Source organism: Carassius gibelio, chromosome A13 (assembly GCF_023724105.1).
Source record: "Carassius gibelio isolate Cgi1373 ecotype wild population from Czech Republic chromosome A13, carGib1.2-hapl.c, whole genome shotgun sequence".
In the NCBI taxonomy this organism is placed as follows: domain Eukaryota; kingdom Metazoa; phylum Chordata; class Actinopteri; order Cypriniformes; family Cyprinidae; genus Carassius; species Carassius gibelio.
Window position 1 is genome coordinate 21,723,285 of NC_068383.1, and position 16,928 is coordinate 21,740,212.

A 16,928-nucleotide genomic window follows, 5' to 3' on the forward strand; every position below is an offset into this window, starting at 1 on the left:
TTAGGATATTAAGTAAAGATCATGTTCAATGAAGATATTTTGTCAATTCCCTACCATAAATATATCAAAACTTTTTTTTTGTTTTGATTAGTAATATGCATTGCTAAGAACTTTTTTCTCAATATTTAGATTTATTTTTTTGCACCCTCAGATTCCAGATTTTCAAGTATCTCAGCCAAATATTGTCAGATCCTAACAAACCATCCATCAATGGAAAATTTATTCAGCTTTTTTTATTTATTTATTCATGTATAAATCAAAATTGTTGACTTTATTTCAAAGGTTTTGTGGTCCAGGGCCACATATGGCTGTTGTGATGTAAAAAAAATAAATAAAAAAATTTAAAAAAAGGGTTTAAAATGCATGAAAAATGTCAGGACTTCTGGTCAGGAATCGAATAAAGAAATGGACACAAACACCAATCTAATGTCTATATCTCTCATTCAGCAGTTGCCAGGAAGGGCAAATAATAAGGCTGCAGATCGTTGTCTATAATTAATGAAAGGTCTCTAATCAATCTACCAAGCTGCTAAAGAACTGAGACAAATGGAAAGCCAATTTTCCAGTGGTTAATGCTGTAATGAATCCTCTTCAGTGACCGGAGTATGCTAAAGGATTCAGCATGATGAAATAAGCATTAGTCTAAACTATATAAGAATCTGGATGGAACTGAAAGGAGATTTGAAGCTGGACACACAGTGCACAAAAATGCTGAATGAGTCTGGAATCATCTCGAATCTTTGTTGATATGCCAATAGTTGTAATTGAGTCATGAATCATCGCTGAAAACACTGATTCATTAAGGAATCAAACAAAGCACTACTATGTCCATTTCCAAGATGCAATGGGTATGCCATTCTACACAGCTATGGCTTTTTCGTTGGCTGAGCAAAACAGTAAGTAGCTAACAATTTTGTGTCAAAAATTTCAGTTACAGTTTAGACTTTTGGTTTATTTAACTGCTGAAATAAAGGGGCATTTTAGCAGTTGCATTTTTTTTTTAGCCTTTCACATGCCCTGTAATGAAATGTGTCCCCATATTTCTAGGCCTTTACTACTTTTTTAATGTGATTATGGATGGATATAAAATGTCAGAAATACACACACACACTCCTGATTATATGACCTTTGATATCATCAAAATTATAAGCCTGTTTAACGATAGTAAGAGTAATTTCCAAACACAAGCATTCAAATAACATTTGAAAAGGTAAAAGTAGAGTTTCATCATTGGTTCTCATTTATTTTTTTAAATAATTTTGTAATATTGTTTTGAACCACATGCTATGGTTACAATTAACAATTTGCACAGTGTGATTTTTGGTTAAATTAATTAAAACCACACCGAAAATCATAATCATCAAACTAAACAATAATTAATTGGAATAACAGTATATGGAACCGTTAACAATTAAAAAACAAAAACCTTCAAAAATGTCTATAGTCTTTTTTTTAACTCAAAAAGATTTGAATGATACTTTGACCACTGAAATAGGAAAATCTGGTCACCTTATCCAGGTGTCAGTCGCATTTAGCATATTATCTCTACAAAAACAATCCATTAGGCTGCATGAGATTACAAACTGCCTTTTGGTGTCATATTAGTTTTAAGTTATTGTAGTAATCATAAACACACTCTGGTTAGTAGCACAAATAGTGTTACAGTCGATTGCATTATTCTTCCAGTCATTTACCTATAGCGTACATTAACAGAAAATATGCATGCTTTTGCATTGCAAAATAGGTTGGATATGATAAAGATCAGTTAAGTCAGATAAAGATTTGTCAGTAATATTCAGGTAACATGAAATGCCCCTGTATACTGAACAGGCAATTAAAAACTGCAACAGTTTTAGCACACATATACAAGAAGAAAAAAAAAGTTTTTGACAATTACAACAACTAAGGACTGTTGGCACACTGTTGCTACCCACCCACTTAAGAGCACTGGACCCTCATGACCAGCAGTGGGCGCTCCTGCATCAGCACTGCCGCTCCACGGCTGGAATGACATCATATGACGCAAAAAAACACACATCCATGAATCATAGTAGGGTCTGGAGGTGACACTGCAAATATGTAGAGTTCAAAACGCTTGTTTAAAATAGTTTTATTTGTTTTAAAATATACATCAGTTTACAAATTCAGAAAATAAAATTAATCCAGTCATAAGAATTGTGTTTTTTTAGGGGAAAAATCTGTGCATGGTACATCTACACAACCATGGAAGCTTTACCTGATCAAGTAAAAATCTAAATAAATTTTTAACCATGGTGAAAATGACAAAACTAATGTATGACAAGGAAAAAAGCACCATGTTGCTACAGTTTTAAGACATGTAAGACTGGCAGACAATGTGTGCACCAGAAACCTGTCTGAGGAATTATGGACAAGCAATCTGAAATGGGACTGAGTGAGCAAACATCAACATGAAATTGGTTTTTGCACCCTTAGAAAATCCCCTTATAATCGTATGAAATTCCACCACCATGTTAAAGCATCAGGACAATAAGATCAAGTATCACAAAACTTAAACTCCAACAATTGAAACATCAAAAACAATGCAGAGGTTTAACAAAATAAAGTCAATGAATCACAACCAACAAAGCAGAATCCAGATTTCTCAAAGAACTGCAAGGACTAACTCATTTTACTTGCATGATGTTACACATTTTCAAGAAAAACAGGATATAAAACGACAAAAATTAGGGCAGAACTTCATTTTGCCATTCAGGAATTGATTGGGTCGACAGGGTTGCCAGGTCTTCATAGCAAAACCTGCCAAATTTCTACTCAAAGCTAGCAAAAAACTAGCCCAATTGCTTTTCATGGACGAACCCCGGTAAAAAAAATTGCATTCCAGGGGTAAAATAATTTTTTTTTTGGTGTTCCTCCCCTGGTAAAAATCACATTCCAGGTGCTAAATATCACGTTATTGACAAGATGAAAAAAAACAACAAAGAAGATAACATGAATTGAATACTCTTTTCCATCACTGAGACGTCAGCTTTGGGTACAGTAGAAGGCAGATTGGAGTGTTGGTTGGAGGATAACCTTGACTTTTTTTTTTTTATTCTCTATGATTTCAGCATGACTTGTGCACAGCCTGCCAGAGGGTCACATTGGATTACAGAAGATGTGCACGTCTCTTATGCGTACGATTCAATTTGAGTTATTAAAGTTGCATGAGAGCAGAGGAGAAAGGCTTATTTATGCACTCGGTGTATTGCACATCCTGACCATTGTCCTGTCTTTTTTGTATTTATTTGCATGACCCATGAGACATCTGACAAGACTGAAATATTTAAGAGTCCACGGGTGTACTCTGCCGCTTTAAAGCATCACAGAACTATTTTAGAACATGATAAAATATTAATTATTCAGCATGGCGGGTAGTTACACTTCAATTAATCATGGGCTATTAATGGTAGTCCAATATATTGGAGAGCAAGACCAATAACTACATACGAAGACCACAGAAGAGTAACTGTAGACTTCGATCGCACATTCTGTCCTTCACTGAGTTACATATAGCTGAATTATTCAAGGCAAGGAGTGCTGTGGCAGACCAGCTATGAGGTGAATATATATACAGCAAGCATTTTACAAAAGTCTGATGTCCTTCTAGGAAAACCGTTAAAAAGTAATACATGCTGCTGTACCTTCCGATTCGATGATATGTTCATAAATAACAGACAAACCCCCAAAATCATACTCTCTCGTATGTGTATCACCAGTAGGGCAAATGTCACTATGGGTGGAGAGAATGGCGATTTTTAAAAGTACACTACTGCAGGAAGTACTTGACCCAGGGTGGGACATCTGGATAATGACTGGTCAACAGACTAAAACTAATTAGAAATAAAAAGAACACAAAGCAAGCACTTAAAAAGGCAACACAGAGTTTAATCGTCTCTAAAATATATCAAAAAAAGAAAATGAGGATGCTTGTAGTTGTTGCATTTGAAACTCAACGTTTGAAAAAAGCTGATAAATGTTAAAATGCTGTTTGAACAAGACTTGAAATGACTGAAGAAGAAGAATAAAACGTGTAGAATGTATCTTCAGGACCGACTGATCATCCATAAACATGAGAAATTAGATGTCCACACAAAAATACACACAGAAAAACGAACCAAATGATGCACATTCCCCTTAAAATACATACAACAGTACGATCGGCTAAAGAATAATAAAGGAATCGCTGAAAACAGATGCTGCATAAAGATGATTACATTCGTTAAGATCAAAACATGGCTTTTCTTAAAATCAGGGTTTAAGCAGAAATCATCTAAATAATGTGTTCTTGTCAGTGCCGCTCTCCAACAAAGGCATGTTTCTGGCTGAATCTCGGCTTTTTAGCTCGTTTTTATTTATTTTTAAAGTCGTCAGTAATGTAATCATAACAGACAGAATACTTTTTGTGGTGATTTTATACAGTACTATATGCATAGTTTTTGAAATGTTAATGTGCCCTGCCAGCCATCAGCAGCGAGGGGACACATTAACACCGCTCTAAATTGAAATACATGAAATACCAATGACACATATAAATGTTTTAGCCTAACTTGTAGAGAATTTATATATATATATATATATAAACCTTTTCCAGATTAATATTTAAAATGCCAATACAGCACTGGTTGCATTTCTGTTGTAGTACTGTGTAACAACTATGGTGTAAAAATGTAAGGGATTGAATACCATGTATATAATTTCATGACAGGATTCAGTAACCTGAGCACTTCTTATACACTTCTGCAAGTGCTTAACTGCTTTGATGGAAGTAATGGGACACTTTAGACCAGCAAAAGAGAAATAAACACACAAAAAAACCTCTAGATATTTACTTCAAAATCAAAATCAGTTTTAAATACCATTAGTCAAACAGGTGAGAATGAAAATCAGGAAGTACATCCAAGTTCTTGATCATTAAAACATATACTTAACTGAATACATCAAAATCAAAAATCTTTCATAATTCAAATCAAGTATAAAAGCGGTCTTTAGGTTGGGTGTTGAAATACAATGGTAGATCAATAAAGAGAGGTAACTGAAAAATTGAGGTGAAGGATCCCCTCAGTTTATGATGACAAAATGGTCTTTTAAAGGGTGTTGGAGATCCCCCTCTGTCAGAGCAAGGGTTAGGCACTGAAAATTGACAAGAGAGTCTCATAGATTACATTTAATCTTCTTCAACCAGTGGAATGCCTGACACAGTGGTATCTGTGAAGCTGTGGCCATTTGGTGCATCCCAATCTCAACAAAGGACTTGTACTGGGATACTGGAAAGATGTCATTATCTGGGTAGAAAACTCCTACCCGAGGGCAAAAGCAAATGTCAAAACATCCATTACGTGAGATGTTCCATGTCCGCACAGTGCCACACGGATCAATCCTAATGCTGCTCAATCTTGTTGCCTCTGAAGAACTCTTTCTCCTTCAGAAGTGTGATTGTATGGTTATATCGTGCTGTTGCCCACTCAATCAAGTCACATCAAACAGAATAAAGTCATGTACTGGTGAAAATCAGTAATTCAGACTATAAGATTCTTTTACGATCTCTGAAGCACCATCCACTCAAAGCCAGACTGACTGAAGTTGCAGCTGGCACTTCGCCACAGTTTCCATCAATACTATAGGTTCCACAGATAAAAGAGCTCCATGCCTCAGAGAGAGGACAGAAGAGTTACAATGATGCCTCAGCAACAGCAGCATGATCAGGGATAACTACAGCAATGCTGATCCGCTTCCTTCCACTTGTTGGTTGTGTGCTGCTATGCCAAGCGATTGCTAGCAAGAAGAAGAGCACTCAAGGTCAAACAAACAAAAAAGAAGAGAAGATAATAAGCCTGGAAGTCTCAGTCCAGCAAGTTTCCATGCTCTTGCGCTCTGGTAAGGCTGTCTTTGCGGTGTAAATGATGAACCCCCATTCTCTTGGGGCTCTTCAGAGGTCGTGAGGAGCCAGTCAGAGGGGGCTGGTCTGCATACTCCTCAAGGGCAGCTAGGACCCTTGAGCCAATGGCAGGAAAGTCCTGGGGTAGGATATCTCGCTCCTCAGCTGAACTTCCTGCTGAGCCGGCATCTTCAGCAATCTCTTGACACTTAACAGAGGCTGGACTGCTCTCAATGGTGACCATAGTATCACCACTAGCACCATCATTCTCAAGTGGATCAAGGGCCATCAATAGGTGTTCACCCTCTTCCTGGAAAAAGTCACCACCATATTGTGTCTTTTTTGCCCGGAGGTCTGCCATGCTGCTGGTGTCTGTATCCAAACTGGACTCTCTACTGGCTGTCCAGCTCTGGGCTGAGGATCCCTCCTCACCATCAGAGTAAGCACCTCTCAGAGCCCCTACTCCTGATTTTCCATTGTGACTTCTTTGGAGATCTTTTACCGCCTCACTGCTGAAGGACGTGCGGTTGACAAGGCAGCCTTCTGTGGATGGTGCCATTCTTTCTACAAACATGCGCTGCCAGTTGGTCAGTAGGTCCTCCTCAGAGCTACCAGAGCTTGCAAAGGCGCTTGGGGGCTGAGGGGGGCTGCTAAAGGGACTTGAATGACTGGAGAGGGTGTCCGTAGCATCCATCTGTGGATGCGTGCACTGGTGAGAAGCATGCCCTCCACCAGAAGATGAGGAGGTCCCAGAGCGCCAACCCCCATCAGATACAGCAGGGCTACTAGGCACAGTGCGCTGCCGATCGGCTGCCTCTTCTTCGTTCTGTACAAGACTGAGAGAAATGGCCTGACGAGTAGCATAGGTGCAATTGGGCAGTGGGCTGTTTTTGGGAATCTTGACTTTGTCATCAGAAGAGAACTCAATCACTTTGCGACCAGGGTACAGCGGGTTTGGTGGTGGAGGTGCTGGGTAAGGATTCAACTTTTCAAAAGAAGGGGCTGCCCCATCTTCTCCATTCGGACCATCCAGGCTGCCCTGGCTTCGACACATGCCGTTTACATGCTGCTGATCAGAGCCAGGTCCCACAGGAGACCTGGCATGAACAGGGCCCCCATTTTCACGGCCTCCATTATCGTCTTGGGGTCCTGTCATGTCCACGTGTACAAACACATCTTCAGCCACTGGCCGACCTGCACTGGTGCTAGACTGGGCTGAGTTGAGCACCAGGGGCTCCGGTTTCTCAAGAACACGAGCGATCACTGAAGTGGGCACTACATCTGCAGGTGTCAAGCTTAGAGTGTCAGGATCCTGGGCTTGAGCTCCCTGAGAGCCCTGAGTCTTGTTAGGCAAGCTACTCTTCATGTGCTTGTTCACCATGTCCTGTAGCTCATATGGCAACTGCAAAACATTATGTAGAAAATAAACACACAAACAAATGTGAAAATGTTTTGGGTTTTTTTCGGCAGTAGAGTTCTTTTTTTTTGACATTCAAAAAACTATTAAGTATAAAAGAAATGAAAATGAAATGTTATCCATCAACCTGAAAAAATCCTGGATAATGAGAAATGTATTGTAACCAGCAACAGGCATTCAAATGGCTTTATTTGAATAGATAATTGGGGTTAATTCATTTTCTATGCATAAGACTTTTTGAAGACCAGCATTAAAATATGAATGCAGAATTCTTACATCAAGTCATTTGCAGTCAAGCTCCAAAAAGGACAAGACAGTAGTATAAAAAGTCCATACAATTTTCTGCTCCCAAGAAAGTACGTTTGGAATAGGTTTGGAATAACATCAAGGTAAATAAACGATCTCAATCTTTTTTCTTTTTTGGGACAACATTTGTTGTTATGAAATCAATGTAGCTTGCAAATTTTGTGGATGAATCATTTTTTTTGCAAGTAATCTTAAAAGGTGCAATTTCACTAAAATGCACTGGGATATAAATAGAATGTTTAATGAAAGCCATCGGCCATACTGCCCGAATGAAGGTTATCTCAGTCTTTATCATGAAAAGCAGAAAATAGTGGTTTTTCATTTAACACCATCCAATGTCTGCCCTCCCTGATGTGGGAAAGAATAAAGAGAAAGAACCTCACCTTAAATTAGATTATTATTGAAGAGGGGTGAGACAGACAGAGAAAGAGAGAGAGAAAAACTAAAAGAAAAAAGGCAGATGACGAGGCCTTTATTTCATTCTGTAGTGTGACAAAATTTAACGAAGCCAGGCCAAGTCATTGATTTGTGGAAAAAAGGTCCTGTGGGGCAGCAATTACCCAACAAGCCCTAACTTCCTCTGAGCGTGGGGCACGGGAGAATTGATCAGTCCGGACCACACTACCAAACCTGACCCCCTCATTGCCTTCAATTTTAGAAATCCACATGATGCTCCCTAAATTAATTGTTCCAGGGGGCAGAGTGCATTTGTATCCCATGACCACAGCAGCATCACAGGCTAGTGTGGAAAGTCAGATGTTACCAAAAGTGCTGCAATACTCCAGTCACCACGGTACGTAAAACAAGACTTTTTTCTCCCACAGAAAATGAGGACAGCTCAGAAGTTTCCGGACCGTTCAATAACCATCTGATGCAGAAATGCACTTGCACTGAAATAATTCCATACATTCTAGATCACCTGTTTGCTATTTTCTGCTCTCATGGTCATATACAATTTCAGACTTTACTTGCCCCTAATCTTTACAGAAAATGAATGGAATTGTGGTTGGTAAAGTATACTTCAGTCTTGATGCGAGCACTTAGCGTTTACATAGAGCCAAACACATAACCACTCAAAGTAGACTCCATTTGTTAGTGAGTCTCACTACGCCTGACACATGCACACTAGAAATTGTAATCTTTGACCAGTATCAAAGCTATTTCTCTCCAAAGCCCCTTTCACACTGCCATTCCGGCAAATACAGGGGTAAAGTGTTCCTGCAATTGTATCCTGGTCGCTAGATTTGGCACTTTCACACTCCCAGTGATGACCCGGTATATGTGCGTGCTTTCACACACAACCCTTGAAGATCCCGTAACGACACGTGACATCAGCGCGTGACGTGTAATGTACGAGTCGACAATGCTAGGCAAGTTATACTTTCACTGAAGCTGGCAAACGATCTCGGCGTCAGCGCGGAAAGTGAGGAACTAACTGATCTCTGCTTCATTACAGTTTGCACATATGTTTTCGTCGCGAATGTTGATCTTCTTTCAAAACAGCCAGTTAAAGAGTCGCGCGATAACGCGCGTCATCACTTCGACACGGAATTAGATCTGGCTTTTGTTCACACAGCGCTCATACCGGGTCGAACCCCGCAATGTTACTAGGTCCCCGACCCGGGGTCAATTCGGTAATCAATTCCGGGACGTGGTTGCTTTCACACAGAAGGCAACCCGGCAATGTTCCAGAAATATTGCGGGTCCGACGTGCAGTGTGAAAGGGGCTCAAATGTTATATAAAATGATGGTAGTTTGTCTTAGGAAGTTTGTTGTTGTTCCGTCTCTTCCATTTCTTTTTTAGATTGTGAAATAAAGGCCTAATGTAGACACCTTGTGGACCAAATAATTCAAGGTTGTGCATGTGTGACCTAAGTGTACAAGGTAAACATTGTTAAAAATCCATCTGCATGCATATCTCTGTATGCATACTCTTCCATTCACATAAAAACGGAAGCATACTTTCAATCAAACACATGGTTCTTGGCCAGAATAATCTTCAATATGGACTGGACTTTATTCTGTATGTCAAAAGCCTGACTACATGAGACTTTATGTATAATAGCTCAGCTGTATTACGTTTAGGTCTACTAGCTTAGACCTCAACAGCTAGTTAGCATGCTAGTTGTCATTTATCTAAACTACCCTAACAAATAAAAAAGCCACAATTTTTCTTAGTTTTGCAGTGACCTACACGTAACAGTCAAAGACTAGCTAGAGATAGAGAATTGCTACATGAGAGCCACTATAATAACTCTCAGATTCCCCAAATCTAGACTGAAGCATAATGGCTCTCATGTTCTCAAAGCATTTCTAAAGCTGTGACAAAATACACAAGTGGCCTGTTTGATGCATATGCATTTCGAGAGCAGATTAGTTTGACATGCATACAAAGAATTTTCCAAATTATGTTTCACAAGTGGATATTTTACAACACTGACATTATGTTAGCAGTACCAACATGAAAACAAGTAATGGCTTTTTGGCTTTTGGTTAAAATAATCAAAAATCTGTGGTCTCTGCATACAGAGAAAAGAATTACAGAGTTCACGAGAGCGGGGCAAGAGGATAATCTGGACAGTGAATCAAATATCTTCTAAAAATACCATGGTTCCAGTGAGCTCACTCTATCACTATAGTTCTCCTAGAGAAATTATTCTACAGATTAGTCACTGCTGTCAATTCAATAAATTAAAAAGGAGGAAGAAAGATGCTTTGTTAATTAATTGCTGCCAAGAAGGAAGATCCTGTGCCCACTCACTCACTCAGCCAATATGAATTTACTGCCATCTTTCTCTGCATAACCAATACGTTTGGACAAACATAACCGAATTTTCATGATCTTCAAAACATGTTTTCATTTTAAGAATCCTGCTAAAATAGGAAAACTTCAATATTTGAGAATTTCAATATTGCTCGACTTGGCTAAGAGAATTATCATTTAAATTTTATACCTCTAGAAAAAAAATTTCATAAAAGTAACTGATATATAAAAATGTGCCTAAAGTTAATGTATTTAAAACAAGAGCTAAATAGCAAATATGCAAAAGTGTTGCCCTCGGTTTGATAAGTTTGATTAATGCTGTTTGCAGAATAAAACAACAAGGGCAGACAGAGTGATAGATAGGTTTAATGTAGATCGCAGGCCACAGGTGATAATGTCCCGATGTGTTCAAAACCCATATGAGGTCAAGCTGTCTTATCATGCGTCTCTGTTCTTGTACCCACAGCCTGAAATCTGTACTAGTTTCCCCCATGGACAGACACAAAGGCAAAACCAGACAGTTGTGTCTGGAGTTTGGCACCTTGTCAATATGGTGCCTTTTCTCTGTCAGCGAGACCGTCCGTATCCAAAGACCAACCATGTCTCGCAGCAGACTCTCCATGCTAAACACTGTCATAAAGCACATCCTGCGGACATGGCTGATTATTCATTTTTGTCAGTTAGTTGTGTTGCATAAATACTCATTGACTTTTTGGTTTGGGTGTGTTTCTCACACAAATGGCTTCAGAAGATTATAGAGTACAGGTAAATGGACTTCAATGGTAATTCTATTTTTGGAGCATGGAAACTATAAAAGTAATCCGTTTTCGTTGAACAGAAAAGTGATGCTCAGACAATGTGCTTAACATAACCTGCTGTTCTTTACAAAAGTCTGAGAGGGTGGGTAAATTACAGAATTAGAATTTTTGATGAACGGTTCTTAAAAATGTTGGGGGGGGGGGGGGGGGGGGTTGATTTACAACTGAGAAACAGATTCTACTACTTACATCAGCAAACTTGTGGTTCCTGAAATGCGATTTATTGCACTTCAACAGCTGCACAGCCAAATTGCAATCTTGCCGATACCGCTCCTGCATGAGGAGAGGAAATTGATATAAGAACAGGCCTAAGGGAAACAGATACGAGAATACATCATATAAAGACTAGAGTTATCATCATCCACTGTTTGGAACGACACTTTCCTTACATTCATCTGAAATCGTCATTTATGAAAGAAGAACAGCAAATACACACAGAGTCACTGTTTGGACATACATATGCTTCATAGGATCCTTACAAATCTGCTGAGTTAAAGGCTTATAGTTTGAAATCTAGTATGCTGGTGAACTCCAACACTGTTTAAAACGCATCCCAGGATGTTGATTGAGCAGAGTATAGACGAAGAATAATTCCGATACGGATTAATATTTTATTGACTTCCTGTTACTCTAAAATTAATCAAAGCTTAATATTCTCCCTACACTTTTTAACCAATGAATGAACCAATCTTCCAGTTGTTTGTAAAAAATATTTCAACCAAATAAAATCTTTTACAGCTTGGCATACCTAAGCCCCTTTCACACTGCCATTCCGGCAAATACAGGGGTAAAGTGTTCCTGTAATTGTTCCCTGGTCGCTAGATTTGGCACTTTCACACAGCCAGTGATGACCCGGTATATGTGCGTGCTTTCACATACAACCCTTGAAGATCCCGTAACGACACGTGACATCAGCGCGTGACGTGTAATGTACGAGTCGACAACTCTTGGCACATTATACTTTAACTGAAGCAAGCAAACGATCTCTGAGTCAGCGCGGAAAGTGAGGAACTAACTGATCTCTGCTTCATTACAGTTTGCAGATATGTTTTCGTCGCGAATGTTGATCTTCCTTCAAAACAGCCGGTAAAAGAGTCGCGCGATAACGTGCGTCATCACTTCGATACGGAATTATATCTGGCTTTTGTTCACACAGCGCTCGTTCCGGATCGATTACCGCAATGTTACTATGTCCCCGACCCGGGTTCGATTCGGTAATCAATTCCGGGACGTGGTTGCTTTCACACAGAAGGCGACCAGGCAATGTTACGGGAATATTGCGGGTCCGACGTGCAGTGTGAAAGGGGCTCTAGTAAAATATAGATTTGTTTTATAAAAATGCCCATAACATTTTAAGATTCTATTATTTTACATAACTTTTCCAGGTCTAACAACATTAAATAATAATAGCAATTAAAAAATGTATATATTATTTTAAATCATAAGAAGTCACCTCGAGGTCCCCTTAAAAGTTTGCCGAGACCCCTAGTGGGCTCTGGACCCCTGGTTAGAAACCACTGCTCTAATACGTTGAAAAATATGTATGAGTAGTTCTATCCAAACCTTTGACTGACACTTTATAACTAAAACAAGAAAAATGGCACTCAAGGTAGCAGTCTTCAGGATTAATAACTAAAAAGCCCATAAAACTGGTAAAAAAAAAATGGTCCTAACATCAACCTCAGAGGAACGAGTTATGATTGATGCATGCTCTATCTGTTTACGGAGATGAAGCGTTCTGTTTAAACACAGCTAACAGATGGCTATCAGTTTCTTCACTGCTATAATTAGTTCCCTGTGGCACTGTTTCATACATGTGGTGTAATAAAGGCACATTTCAGAACAACCTGCATTCTGGTGCTTTGTTATTCCTTGTGGAGTTATGCAAAATCAAAAAAAAAAAAAAGGCATTGTTAGAATATCAATCTGTCTACTTATTTACCCTCATGTGTCACTTGATAGCAAAGAGAAGAATACAGTGTTTATATAATGCAAATCAAATTTCTTATTATGAATAGCAAATAGTCCCACAAATTTTTTAAAAGGCTGTTTTTCCTTCTAAAAATGCTAGCCTTGTGGGAAGTGTGTGTTGAGTGTTGCTGTTTATGTGCTTTTGACTCAAGATTGAATCTTAAAATGAGAAGTAAATTAGTAAGGAGACTTCCCCTTGTTCTGCAGTAAAGCTCCAAAAGCCAGACATTATTTCTGGAATCTGACAGTAGACTTCAGTGAAATCCCAGCACAGATCCTCCTCATGCAACTTTCAATTTTTAGCACCAGTAGTTATCAATCCCTGTAACACTGCAGCACTGACAACCCAGATCCAAAACGTGCTTCAAACACACACACACACACACACAAAAAAAACTCTGATATAACACGTACATTCAGTTCCTCCAGCTTGTCGATAGTGTTTTTGGCATCCACGAGTTTATTTGTGAGCTCCACTATCTCTTGATCCATGGTTTTCTTGTCTCTTTCCACTTTACGGAGCTGTAAGGAGAAAAAAAAACCCATTCATATAAACTTTAACGTGAAAGGTCTCGGATGAGGTTCAACCTCTCTCAACAACAGACCAAAACAAGTTTTCCTTCAGTCCTAATTTCATTGCTGACATGGCACCAGCTGCAAAGAAAAAGTCATTCAAGAGCCTGGAAATGTGGCTGAGGCAGAGCCCATGAGGAAAACAAATAAAGCAGGTAAGGAATCAGATTGACAATCTCATTGCAAATAAGCATCACTCTCTCTTGACACTCTCTCTTTCTCTGTATCGCCAACATCGCCATTCCAATTAGGTCTGTCTTTGATAAACCAACTTTACTAAATGAAGACCTTCAGTCAGTTTTCCTTCTGTCTGTCTTCCTGTCCGAGTTCAGGGTTTTTTTCATTGAGGAGTGAAGGAGTCTGAAGACACTTCACTCCTGCTGTGATGGCAAAGTCATTAATGTCTTTGCACTAAAATGATTGAACAAAAGCTCTCGGAAGAACTTTATAGAGGACATACTTAACAGAAGCTTTGATACTTAAACACTTCAGCCCTGCTGGCTATTGGTTTAAATGGAGACAGAGAGATACAAAGAGAGACACTGAAGGAAAAGACAGACAGACACTGTGACCCTTAATCTGAAGCTTGGCATGTCCATAACAAAGCGTTTATCTTTATAGTCAGTGTTTGACTTAAGTGGACAATGTGGACCAATATAAGAGAGATAAGAGAGGGCAGCCTTTCAACACAATGCAGAGTCCACATGTAATAACAGCAATGCAACAGCCAGTAGAATGCACAGCACATCTGACGGAAACAGGGATAGAAAGAAACTGTTTTTATCAGTTTAACAGTGGGATTCACACCATCCGTTGTAGCCAAGCAGTCAAAATGCCAACACGCGTCAGCACTTTGTTGCTACTCTAAAAGGCTTTTTACATCGTACTTGTATTTTAAAAAATACCTGCATGTAATAACATGTGTAATTAATTTATGTAATTACGTTTACATTTAAACTGTTGAACTTTCCCTTAACATGAACTCACACTTAAACCTAACCAGACTATCAACCTGTCTCAAATGACCTGTTTCACACCTGAATAGAAGAAAAAGTGTTTTGAAATACAAGATGAACACAATATGTAAATTGTTCTTATTTTTGATGCAAGTACATAGTAGTTAAGGCCACTTAATATAAAGTGGGATAGAATATTAATGAACAACGAAAAAAGATTGCAAAGTAATTGTGGCATTAATTTTTTCACAAAGAAATAAAAATTTCAGCAAGCATTTAAAGAAAGTCCTAGCATGAAAAATATTAAAAATCATGTGTAATTCCACAATCCCCATGAAGTACTACACTTCCCATAATCCTAAAGAGAAATCAACCAATCACGGCAAAGCGGCACATTCACTGTGCACGCTCATAAAGGTCTGATAATCGAACCTCTCTACACTCTCAAACTATTCTTATGTTTGATTATTTTGTTATAAACACTGTTTTTATATATTGTTTTTAAAACAATGTTTGAATTGTTTCCAAACTGAATCAGTAATTTTATATTTAATCACAGCTACCTGTCAAAAAAAAATTTTAATTTGAGGAAACTTTGATAGAAATTTGGTATTTTACTATGTACAGTAGCACTTCTCAAAGCAATTATAACAATAAAATAATAATATGAAAATATTAAAAGTATATATAGTAATATAGTAATATAGCATTTTTCGTTAATTTTAAAATGAAAAGAAATTATTAAATTTTCATTTGATTACATTTTAAAAGATTACATTGTTAATGTTTTATTCCTTCATTTGATTACCGCTATTTTATAATATATTTACATTAAATTATGAATCCAGAAAACTTTAAACGGACAACAAAACATTTCATTATTTTTTTTTTTTTTACATTTCAGGGCCATATTATTGTTCAGTTAATAATAATAATAAAAACTAAAATACAAAACTAAAATAAAAAATTTAATAAAACTATTAAATAGTTCATTTAAGCTTTATTAATTTTATTAATTAGAGATATTTGATTATTAAAATTTTAGCTATTTATTCGAAGTCCAGAACATTTACACAGAAAACATGGAATTTAGAAAAAAATAAAATAAAAGATTTCATAGGGCGAAAAGTGATTAGATCCAGAGCCGGATGGTTCGGTTTCTTTAAATGAAAGTGGGTGGCCTGACTGTAGAGCTTTGCCATTATTGGCTGATCTCTCTTCAGGATTATGGGTAATGTAGTGTGTGTCCATTCTTACAGAAGACTTCACTGATAGTCTTACAGAAGTTTTTTTTTTTTTTTTTTGGCTCACTTTTACATAAAATGGCCTTATATAGTGTTTCTATCTCATAGTGGCCTTAAATTGTGTAAAAATATAATTTGTAATTCACAGTTTTTAATGAACATTTTCTATTCTTACCGTGTTTGCAAAGTTGTGCTGTGCATTTTAACCACTGTGTTAAACATTTGGACTGCAATCTATTGCGTGACATCTATCCCAGAATCCCTGTCCACACACACACACACACACAAACAGGCATGGCCATAGCTATATTCAGCCATCTACTGCAGGAAGAGAGGAGAGGAGACAGGAAGGAGATGCAATGAGTCATGGGAATGATATCCACGGCGATACTTATTGGGAGAGCAGACACAGACAGACAGAAGGAACTGGATAAATAGAAAGACTGAGAACGCAACTGCATAGACCCAAGTTTGACTGATGGCAGCCTGATGACGATGATGATGATGATGATGGTGATGATGGTGAAATACCCCAAGTCACAAGGCAGCATGAGGGGAGAGGAAAGAAAGGCAGAGAAAGATTTAATTTTGCACTTATTCTTATGTTTTCATTAAACTGTATGTCTACAAATATAAAGACAATCAAAAAAAGAGGACAGAAAGATAGAAACTAGTCACGATGGTAAAAACGATGGGCCCTTCACGAGGTGAAACAGGTCGGCATGGGATAATCCCTGAGCAGAATGACACCCGTTTCACCTGTGACTGGCAAAGCTCTACGCAGAGGTCATGGACATATGAACATGAACATAAATCATCGTGAGCTAATGCTGTCCTTATACACGCATGGAGTCTCCAGTCGTGATTAAGAGCGAGCGGCTCAATCTGAAGTCTCCCAGTCATGTTAAATTGCTCTAGAGATCATTTTGCCCAGCACCTAAAAGTGATAAAAGATTCCTAAAATAACTTATTTTAGATGCATG

At 38.2% G+C, this 16,928-nt stretch overlaps 1 protein-coding gene across 5 annotated transcripts in view; it reads right to left on the bottom strand.

Annotated features, from left to right (window-relative positions):
• Positions 1–2,093: 2,093 nt before the first annotated feature.
• The window catches only part of LOC128026493 (tight junction-associated protein 1-like), a 91,118-nt gene continuing 76,283 nt past the window's right edge, over positions 2,094–16,928 (bottom strand). For all 5 annotated transcript variants that reach the window (XM_052613692.1, XM_052613693.1, XM_052613695.1 and 2 more), the window contains 3 exons: positions 13,587–13,694; positions 11,391–11,474; positions 2,094–7,298 (listed from right to left, as the gene is read on the bottom strand). In XM_052613692.1, the coding sequence (XP_052469652.1) occupies positions 5,862–7,298; positions 11,391–11,474; positions 13,587–13,694 (1,629 nt within the window). In that variant the 3' untranslated portion in view covers positions 2,094–5,861. The remainder of the gene's footprint in view (positions 7,299–11,390; positions 11,475–13,586; positions 13,695–16,928) is intronic.